General features: G+C 41.1%; 1 protein-coding gene across 1 annotated transcript; it reads left to right on the plus strand.

Moving 5' to 3' along the window:
* The first annotated feature begins 819 nt into the window (after positions 1-819).
* Positions 820-10,610, plus strand: LOC139368725 (aminomethyltransferase, mitochondrial-like). The gene is made up of 9 exons (XM_071108017.1): positions 820-1,058; positions 5,379-5,546; positions 5,636-5,716; positions 5,804-5,935; positions 6,064-6,142; positions 8,281-8,426; positions 8,606-8,786; positions 8,902-9,057; positions 9,286-10,610. The coding sequence occupies exons 1-9, from the start codon at positions 891-893 to the stop codon at positions 9,462-9,464; spliced, it is 1,290 nt and encodes a 429-aa protein (XP_070964118.1). The 5' UTR covers positions 820-890; the 3' UTR covers positions 9,465-10,610.
* The last annotated feature ends 1,027 nt before the right edge of the window (positions 10,611-11,637 follow it).

The following is an 11,637-nucleotide window of genomic DNA, read 5'->3' on the forward strand; positions in this document are numbered from 1 at the left end:
CCTAAAATAGAAGCTGGGACGAGGGTGCTATTAATAGCTGCTACTGGGCCACAGGATCATTCAATTATCCAACAGAGGAAGAGGAGGTATAGTAAGCAACAGGACCCAGAGCAATGTGAAACGTCCCCGAATATAAAAAAAGACTGCTTTTTAGTGTGTTCATATTTTATTAATTTACAACAAGTGATGACTGTGATAACAGTTACTGGTTAACTGTTAGTGTATCACATCGTTAGTGGTTTTCTGAGATGTAGCCACTGTCATCCCATATCCAGAAATTCCTTGGTTTTTCTGGGTCAGTGGTAATGACATTTCTTCTTGAGTATAGGATACGTTATGTTATGGTGCTGGGTGTTGTGAATTTCCCCTCAGTCAGACTGTCACATAGCGAGACTTCAGTGTACTATCTGTGCCATGACAGAGATTGTTGTGTTTTGAAAGTGTACTCTGACAGTAGGCCTATGGACATTTACAAATATAAGTAATGACAATAAGACATGTTACAGAGCATTGGTGTGAACATTTTGCTTGTGTTATTACATCATAAACACTTGCAATAGGCTATGCATAATATACTTGCAATAGGCTATGCATAATATGTATGTATAGAAAGAAAAAATAAAGAATTAAAGAAAGACCAAAAGAAAAATATAAGAAAAGTGTAGAAACAAATAGTTGAGAATATATTTATTTGTTCATATGACAGCAACATTTAGTATTGACACAGAACATGTGCAACAAACAGGCCTGTGTTGTGAGTTTTCCTCCAAATGTTTGAAGAATGTGTAATTTCATCAACTACATTTCCCGAAATACATTGCTCTGGCTAGGGTCGCTGTTTTGCAGAGAAAGCACAATTCTGAGTGCGGAGTCCAAACTGCGAGGTGTTTATGTTACGTGAACTTTTGGATCTCGTCTGCAACGAATATACGATGTGGTCTCGGATTCTATCTGGCGGCCGCGGGTTCGGATTCGGTTTCCGAGTTCCGAGGGAGTGTCTACGTGGCGTTGGACTCGGAATAGCGAGGAGGCAGAAGAGGCATGCTTCAAGTTCAGAGGTACTGTTCCATCAACCTCGAGGACAAATTTCTGCTGCTCACTAAAACTGACCCATGCAGTTGGCCTAGTGCTGGGAAATTTTGAATATTAATTGTTTCAGATCCTTCAGAACGTAATTTGTTTATCTGTTCATATGTTTTAGATGTATTTAGTCGTCAAACCTTGATTTTTAAAAAAAATTATTTTGTTGCATAAGCTATTGCAATATGACAGAACGGCGATCATATTGCGCTTGCCCATTTGCTCCATGGTTTTTTCCCCTCTTATTTGTGGCATGCTTGGTCATGCAAATCAAATCTACATCTGTCCCCGCAGAATGCCCCCGAGCCCGCACAGATCACTTTGCTTGACTGGCTGCTGCAGATTATGGTTTTATTCAAAGTATAATAGTGGCTTGTCAGGGTATAGATAGGTCTGCCTCAGATCCCCCATCTCTAGAACTAGTCTATTGAATGAACACTATCTTCCATTTATACTCTAATCAGTTCTAGTGAGATTTCATTGAATAGTTTAGGCTGCTGAAGACTTCCTGATTTACTGTCAAATTATGAATGTAGTGTAATGTCTTGGCCCACTGCAGGTCAGGATTCTTTACAGGAATGGACCTTGGATTGTTACTATCCAGTTGAAAGAGTTCGGCGTTGATGCTAATCAGTTCTGAGTGGGATAAAGTATTTTATTAAGAGCTTGTTTACGCCTCGTGCTGCCATTTACCGTAGGAAAGTATTCATATCCCTTGACTTTTTCTACATTTTGGTAGGTTACAGCCTTGTTCTAAAATTGATTAAATCATTGTCGTACAGGTGTGCCAATACAGGTTGACACCTGTATTTGGGGAGTTTCTCCCATTCTTCCCTGCAGATCCACTCAAGCTCTGTCAGGTTGGATGGGGGAGTGTTGCTGCACAGTTATTTTCAAGTCTCTCCAGAGATATTAGATCGGTTTTAAGTCTGGGCTCTGGTTGGCCCACTCAAGGACATTCAGAGACTTGTCCCGCAGCCACTCCTGCGTTGTCTTGTCTGTGTGCTTAGGGTTGTTGTCCTTCGCCCTAGTCTGAGGTCCTGAGCGCTCTGGACAGGTTTTCATCAAGGATCTCTCTGTACTTTGCACTGTTCACCTCCCCGACCAAGGCCCTTCTCCCCTGATTGCTCAGTTTGACCGGGCGACCAGCTCTAGGAAGAGTCTTGGTGGTTCCAAACTTCTTCCATTTAAGAATTATGGAGGCCACTGTGTTCTTGCAGACCTTCAATGCTGCAGACATTTTTTGGTACCCTTCCCCAGATCTGTGCCCCGACTCAATCCTGTCTCGACGCTCTACGGACAATTCCTTCGACCTCATGGCTTGGTTTTTGTTCTGACATGCACTGTCAACTGTGGGACCTTATATAGACAGGTGTGTGCCCTTTCCAACTCATGTCCAATCAATATAATTTACCACAGTTGGACTTGAATCAAGTTGTAGAAACATTTCAAGGATGATCAATGAAATCATGAAGCACTTGAGCTCAATTTCGAGTCTCATAGCAATGGGGCTGAATACTTATGTAAATAAGGTATTAATCCTGTTTTTGGTTTGTCATTATTGTGTGCAGATTGCAGAGATTTATTTTAATTTTAATACATTTTAATACATTTTACATGCTTTCTGGTAAGTTTTGAGTACAGTACTGGGTGGGGTGAATATATTTTATGACACATGATTTTTTTGTTAACTAGTAAATAGTAGCCTACAGCAAAGTGTGTTTAAATAATTTCTAACTTAACCATTTCTGCTGGTTAGTTTTTGCTACCATGTGGGTTTTAGCTTGCTTGAGCCTGCTAACTGAGGAGTGTTAAATCACCTGTTGCCATACATGTTTCATTTAAAAATATATATCTTACAAAGGAGTTGTTTAATCTAACTGTTTAACTATTTATCTGTACATGATATTTTATTTTTTTTCTCTCTTTTTTTCTAATCTTTACAGGAAAATGCCACAGGCACTATCTGATGTGTGGAGAAATTTCACTGCAGCTAATGTAGAAGGAAAAGCTGTGTACATTTGTGAATACTGTGCCAAATCATATGTGAATAATGCAACAAAGATGCAGAATCATCTGGCCAAGTGCATAAAGTTCCCTCAGCGCTCACAACAAGCAACCTCTGACAAAAGTCCCCCTACATCTATTCGAGGTGAAAATTCTTTGCCCAGTATACACCCCTCCAACCAGACATGCTTTATCTACTCATTTGCCAGATGTAGAGTTCAAGTGAAGGTCAAGCAAATCATAGAGAAAGCAGACTGTATTGCTGTCATCTCTGATAGGTGGTCGAATGTTTGTGGGCAAGGAATAATTAACTACATCATCTCCACCCCTCAACCAGTATTCTACAAGAGCACAGACACAAGGGACAATAGACACACCGGTCTCTACATTGCACATGAGCTGAAGGCAGTCATCAATGACCTTGGACCACAGAAGGTATTTGCACCGGTGACAGACAATGCTGCGAACATGAAGGCTGCTTGGTCTAAAGTGGAGGAGTCCTACCCTCACATCACACCCATTGGCTGTGCTGCTCATGCATTGAATCTGCTCCTCAAGGACATCATGGCACTGAAAACAATGGATACACTCTACAAGAGAGCCAAGAAAATGGTTAGTTATGTGAAGGGTCATCAAGTTATAGCAGCAATCTACCTCACCAAGCAAAGTGAGAAGAATTAGAGCACCACATTGAAGCTGCCCAGCAACACCCGTTGGGGTGGTGTTGTCATGTTTGACAATCTCCTGGAGGGGAAGGAGTCTCCCCAAGAAATGGCCATATCACAGTCTGCCAATATGGACAGCCCCATCAAGAGGATCCTCCTGGATGATGTATTTTGGGAGAGAGTGGTAAGCAGCCTGAAACTCCTGAAACTTATAGCAGTAGCCATTGCACGGATTGAGGGAGACAATGCAATCCTGTCTGATGTTCAGTCACCTGGTGGAAGGGACTGTGGATCTGAGGCTCTTTCCCCTGTTGCCTCCATCATCCACCAAATCCCACCAACATCAGCCACCTCAGAGCACAATTGGTCCTTGTTTGGGAACAGACACACCAAAGCACGTAACAGGCTGACCAAATCAAGGGTTGAAAAATTGGGGGCCATCTGGGCAAATGTGAGGCTTTTTGAGCCTGACAACGAGCCATCCTCAACAAGGTTGGAAAGTGACAGTGAAGATGAGGCCTCAGAGTCTGATGTTCAAGAGGTGGACATTGAGGAGGTCAAGGGAGAAGACATGGAAGCCCGAGAGGAAGACAGTCTAGAAAATATAGCGTTGATTATCATTTAAAAAATGTATGTTGAAAACGTTTTTGGTAGATGTGATGGATCATTGGGGATCATTCAATATTCCCTTTCTTTTGTTGTTCAGTGAAATCATCCCATGTGAAGAGTCAACTCATTTAATTAAAGTTCAATTCGTAACTAAATAGTTTTAAAAAATTTCTATTGGAAGGATTTTATCATTTGCAATTATGTCTACTTATGATAAGGTAAAAGGTTTATGTTTCTGTCTCTATATGATATGGTAAATATATCCAATGCAAAAACATCTACATTTAAATGGTATTAATATTCATTTGCATATATTTACCTTAATTCCCACTGAACGTTTCCACCTCTGAATATTCCCCAAAATGTGCAACCCTAGCTGTAACGTAACAAAATGTGGAATAAGTCAAGGGGTCTGAATACTTTCCGAAGGCACTGTATGTGTGCCTATTGTTCACTCTTACAGTAGATGAATAAGAACAGGGAGGCACCCTGAACACTTAGCACATCGTACCCATCAAGCAGTAGGGATTAGTTAGCAGTGTTCGTTTAGACTACACAGAGAGAGATAGATGACTTTGGACTTGTTTCACAAAATACTGGACCCGTAAGCAGGCCAACATCGGCCCCCAAAGTGCATGGCTGACTGATAAGAGCAAGCAGTGGCTGGGTTAACGGTTAAAGGTGACAATGGTTGTAGTAGAAGAAGTCTGCATAATAACTTGAGTGTATTTTATTAATATTGCGCACCAGACTTATACTGTACACTGCGGCTGTTGTATGAATCAGTTACATGAATTACATGAACTTCCATGACTTTACTAGCCTGGTCCCAGGTCTGTTTGTGCTTTTGTCTACTCCATTGTCATTGGCACGACAATACCATAAGAAGTTGGCAGGAGGGCAGAAACAGACTGGCGACCAGGCTATGACTTTTACATTACTAATACCATTACAGTAATGGCGGTACAGCAGCATATGTTACAACAATAATGACCGAGTGTTTTCCTCCTGAGCCAGGCCTGTATGAGGAAGACCGCTCTGTTTGACTTCCATCGGGACCAGGGGGGTAAGATGGTGGAGTTTGCTGGCTGGAGCATGCCTGTCCAGTACAAAGACAGCCACATCCACTCCCACATGCACACCCGCCAGCACTGCTCCATCTTCGACGTCAGCCACATGCTACAGGTGAGAGGCATTTCATTTAGCAAATTTGCATGGGTCGATATTGTGTGCTCATTCTATGGGCTATACCATCCATTGTGTGTCTCAAACAGAGCAAAGTCCACGGAAGAGACAGAGTCAAGTTTATAGAGTCTATGATCGTTGGAGACATAGCAGAGCTGAAGGACAACCAGGTGAGACAAATGCCTGCAAGCAAAAAGACACGCACGTACACTTGTTTCTCCCACACACCGACACACTCTTCTCACACTTATCTCCAGGGCACGCTCACCCTCTTCACCAATGACAAGGGAGGAATAAATGATGATCTTATCGTCACCAAGACAGACCAAGGCTACCTCTACGTGGTGTCCAATGCTGGCTGTGCAGACAAGGACTCTGCCAACATGAAGGTCAGTAGTCCACAGACCTCATGTGTTTGACGACCATCACTCAACGTTTTGGATGGATTTGTAACGCTTTGATGAAGTGTCATGTCTGTTTGTGTTTCATATATCTGATCCTTTCTGTGTTCATGTAGGCTAGACTAGCCAAGTTCAAAGCAGAAGGTCACGATGTGGAGCTGGAGTTTCTGGAGGAATGTTTGATTGCCGTTCAAGGTAAGTTCTCTTATGGCAACGTCAGTTCTACTCGACCTACAGTACCAGTCAAAAGCTTGGACACACCTACTCAGTCAAGGGTTTCTTTATTGTTACTATTTCCTACATTGTAGAATAATAGGGAAGACATCAAAACTATGAAATAACTCATGGAATCATGTAGTAACCAAAAAAGTGTTAAACGAATGAAAATATATTTTATATTTGAGATCCTTCAAAGTAGCCACCGTTTGCCTTGATGAAAGTACCCCCGCCTTTTTGTTTTTTCACTGCTGCTACTCGCTGTTTATTATCTATGCATGGTCACTTTTAGAGGTCGACCGATTATGATTTTTCAACGCCGACACCGATTATTGGAGGACCAAAAAAAGGCGATACCGATTAATCGGCTGATTTTTATATATATATATATTTGTAATGACTATTACAACAATACTGAATGAACAATGAACACTTTTATTTTAACTTAATACATAAATAAAATCTATTTAGTCTCAAATAAATAATGAAACATGCTCAATTTGGTTTAAATAATGCAAGAACACAGTGTTGGAGAAGAAAGTAAAAGTGCAATATGTGCCATTTAAAAAAGCTAACGTTTAAGTTCCTTGCTCAGAACATGAGAACATATGAAAGCTGGTGGTTCAATATTCCCAGTTCTTCAATATTCCCAGTTAAGAAGTTTTAGGTTGTAGTTATTATAAGAATTATTACACATTGACTATTTCTCTCTATACCATTTGTATTTCATATACCTTTGACTATTGGATGTTCTAATAGGCACTTTAGTATTGTCAGCCTCATCTCAGGAGTTGATAGGCTTGAAGTCATAAACAGCGCTGTGACTCAAGCATTGCTAAGAGCTGCTTGCAAATGCAGTAACGTTTGAATGAACGCTTACAAGCCTGCTGCTGCCTACCACTGCTCAGTCAGACTGCTCTTATCAAATATCAAATCATAGACTTAATTATAATATAACACACAGAAATACGAGCCTTTGGTCATTAATATGGTCAAGTCTGTAAACTATAATTTTGAAAACAAATTGTTTATCCTTTCAATGAAATATGGAACCGTTCTGTATTTTATTCAACGGGCGGCATCCCTAAGTCTAAATATTGCTGTTACATTGCACAACCTTCAATGTTATGTCATAATTATGTAAAATTCTGGCAAATTAGTTTGCAACGAGCCAGGTGGCCCAAACTATTGCATATACCCTGACTGCATGCAATGAATGCAAGAGAAGTGACACAATTTCCCTAGTTAATATTGCCTGCTAACATGAATTTCTTTTAACGAAATATGCAGGTTTAAAAAAAATCTACTTCTGTGTATTGATTTTAAGAAAGGCATTGATGTTTATAATTAGGTACATTCGTGCAACGATGTGCTTTTTTCGCATATGCGCTTTTATTAAATCATCCCCCATTTGGCGAACTAGGCTGTGATTCGATCGTAAATTAACAGGCACCGCATTGATTGTATGCAACGCAGGACAAGCTAGATAAACTAGTAATATCATCAACTATGTGTAGTTAACTAGTGATTATGTGAAGATTGATTGTTTTTTATAAGATAAGTTTAATGCTAGCTAGCACCTTAACTTGGCTCCTTGCTGCACTCGTGTAACAGGTGGTCAGCCTGCCACGCAGTTTCCTTGTGGAATGCAATGTAATCGGCCACATTCGGCGTCCAAAAATACAGATTACCGAATGTTATTAAAACTTGAAATTGGCCCTAATTAATTGGCCATGCCGATTAATCGGTCGACCTCTAGTCACTTTACAAATGACCTTGACTAAACTGTACCTCCGCACATTGACTCGGTACCGGTAACCCCTGTATAAAGCCTTGTTATTGTTATGTAATTTTCTTGTTACTATTTGATTATTTTATTTGAGTCTTTTTCCCCTTTAGTTTATTTAATAAATATTTTCTTTACTCTATTTCTTCAACAGCATTGTTGGTTAAGGGCTTGTAAGTATTCAGCGCATGTGACAAATAAATGTTGATTTGGCCAACTGAAACAGAGAGGAACTACCTGAACTTGTCCCATAAGATATTTTTGTTTCCCGTTGCAAATCATTTTGCTACTATGTGCACTAAAGAATATGACCCTGTAATGTCCTCCTCAGGTCCCTCCATGGCCAAGGTGCTCCAGCCGGGATTGACAGATGACCTCAGCAAGTTGACCTTCATGACCAGCACTCTGGCCACTGTGTTTGGGATCCAGGGCTGCAGGGTGACCCGCTGTGGCTACACTGGAGAAGACGGAGTGGAGGTGGTCCTCTCACTCTCTTTTTCTTTGTACTTCAGTAGAGATGGATATTTTTCTGTGCTGTGTGCATTTCTTTCAAGAATCCTTTGTCTGAAAGCAATTGGCATTTGTAAAAAAGAATGTGTTTCTTTCGTTGTGTTGCAAAATTGTGTTCATAATTTCCTATTCATCCTCCTGTTCAGATCTCAGTGCCTAAATCTGGTGTGGTGGCCCTGACGGAGCGCCTGTTGGCCAACAGTGAGGTCAAGCTGGCTGGACTGGGGGCGCGAGACAGTCTGAGACTGGAGGCAGGCCTCTGTCTCTATGGTAACGACATCGATGAGACCACCACCCCTGTGGAGGCAACACTGGTGTGGACCATAGGTGACTCCCCATTATTATACACTCCCTTGTGTGTGTGTGTGTGTGTGTGTGTGTGTGTGTGTGTGTGTGTGTGTGTGTGTGTGTGTGTTAATTGGGTTGTTTGATGGACTTGCAGGAAAGCGGCGGCGTCAGGCGAAGGATTTCCCCGGTGCTGAGATAATTGTCCCCCAGATAAAGGCAAAGACGACGAGGAAGCGTGTGGGCTTGGTGTCCACGGGACCCCCTGTCAGACAGCACACCCCCATTCTCAGCCCAGAGGGAAAGGTCATAGGTCAGTTAGAGGATCTCTACTAGCTATTACAAGATATAATATCTGAATAATCATACGTAAGAGTTTGATTATGCCTACTTAGGATCAGGATACCAGGCCTGATGATTTTCTGTTATTGTTTGTCATTGTTATTAGGCCTACAAATTTAGGCCTGAAATTTAGCTGTGTGTGGATTGCTGTTGAGATTAGATTCAGCTTTCTTTTTATCAGTTATTATTATTTTTTCAGGTGAGGTCACCAGTGGTTGCCCCTCCCCCTGCCTGAAGCAGAACATTGCCATGGGTTACGTGGATGTGGCGTATGCCAAGAATGGAACTCCCATTCAGGTGGAAGTGAGGAAGAAGGCAGTGAAGGCAGTGGTCACCAAGATGCCCTTCGTGCCTACAAACTACTACTCTGGCCATTAGATCTGTCCCTCAATGGACACCTGGCTTATGAGATCAGCCTGCGAACAGTACCCTGATCGGACAGACTTCCTCCTAATGACAACAAGAGATCAGTCTATCAGAACAAATGCTGCCCCCTTGTGTTTACCTTGAGCAGTGACACTCAAACCTGAAGGACTGTAAGGCTTTCTTTAGCGATAGAGAATGGGTTATGAGAGTGTGTGGCCTTGCCTACACCCAAATCTCCACTCAACTACACAAATACAGCTACACTCTTGAGGATGAGGCTTTTCACTCCTGTTATCTGAAGCTTGTTGATGGTCTTTAGACCACAGTGAGTTGTGTGAATGAGCCATATGGTTTGAAGGACAGGGATCTCACTGACCAGTCAGCAAAAGCAGCAACACGTGCTATGTAAACCAAGAGACACAGGAAAAAGTCACGTTCTCAGGACTGCTGAGCAAAACATTTTCTCCTGTCTAATAGTATGAATCTAATCTAGCATTTTACAGGCTAAGTGGCACAATGACGTGTTAATGTTTACTAATTGCTAACTTAATACTAAATGTCAGCATGAACAAACAACTCTTCATATGATTCCAAATTGCTTTTGTGATACTTTGTCTTTAGGCTTGTACCACGATCCTAGTTGTCACATTCCCAACAAACTAAAACTAAACAATATATGCAGTAATGTGTGGCAAAACTCCAATACCTTGCTTGTAACTACTGTGAAGTATCTTATAGAGGTGTTCATGGTCTTGCATCTCCCCTCTACTATTGAAATATTGTCTCAATGTTTTTGATATTCACTTTTGTTCATGTGAATGCCTTAATTTGTATAGCAAGGTAATGATGTAGTTTGTATCTGAAACCCTCATTTTCCTTGTAATATAGGTTATAATTCACATAGAATTAAATATTAGAATTCAGGGTAATTCATAATATATTATACCTTTCTCTTTGTTGGGGAAAGCCATAACTTTGGAGAATTGTCATTGCACATGACTCCACTAGATGTAAGTTAAACATCTGTCACTAATGTTGTTTGACAATTGCCAAAATGTATAGACTACTGTATTTACTGCTGATTAATGCCCTGTATATTGTATTTCTAACATTCAAGATTTTGTTGTTTGCAAATTATTAAACACAATTTTCCCATTATTTGGTTATTTTATCATGTATCTTATTTGTGTACTGAGTGGATAATTAAGCTTGAAGTTCCTTGGCTTACACATCACTGACAATCTGAAATGTTCCACCTACACAGACAGTGAGGTGAAGAAGGCAGAACAACACCTCTTCAACCCCAGGAGGCTGAAAAAATGTGGCTTGGCACCTAAAACCCTCACAAACTTTTACAGAGGCACAATCATCGTTTGGTACGGCAACTGCACCACCTGCAACCGCAGGGCTTGAAATCACTGGCCACTTTTATAATGAAACACTAGTCACTTTAATAATGTTGACATATTTTTTCTTTATTCATCTCATATGTATATACTGTATTCTATTCTACTGTATTTAGTCTATGCCTCTCCGACATTGCTCATCCTAATATTTATATATTCCTTAATTCAATTATTTTACTTTTAGGTTGTGTGTATTGTTGTGAATTGTTAGATATTACTGCACTGTCGGAGCTAGAAACACAAGCATTTCGCTACACCCGCAATAACATCTGCTAAACATGTGTATGTGACAAATAACATTTGATGTGATTGATTTGAGATAGAATCCTACCACACTGGCTCAGACTCTCGTCGGATGTGGCAGGATTTGCAGGCTATTACAGATTACAAAGGGAAACCCAGCTGTGAGTTGTCCAGTGACGCAAACCTCCCAGATGAGCTGATTGCCTTCTATTCTCGCTTCGAGGCAAACAACACTGAACCAGGCATGAGAGCCCCTGCTGTCCCATATGACTGTGATCTCGCTCTCCGTGTTCAATGTGAGTAACAGGTTAACAATTGCATACTAGAGCGTGTTCTCAGAGCATGCGTAGACCAGCTGGCAAGCGTCTTCATTTTCAACATCTCCTTGTCCCAGTCTGTAATCCCAACATGTTTCAAACAGACCACCTGTTTCTAAGAACCCAAAGGTAACCTGCCTAAATGACCATTGCCCTGTAGCACTCATATCTGTAACCATGAAATTCTTTGAAAGCCTGGTCACGGCACATATCAACACC

Source organism: Oncorhynchus clarkii, chromosome 16, assembly GCF_045791955.1.
Source record: "Oncorhynchus clarkii lewisi isolate Uvic-CL-2024 chromosome 16, UVic_Ocla_1.0, whole genome shotgun sequence".
Lineage (NCBI taxonomy): Eukaryota > Metazoa > Chordata > Actinopteri > Salmoniformes > Salmonidae > Oncorhynchus > Oncorhynchus clarkii.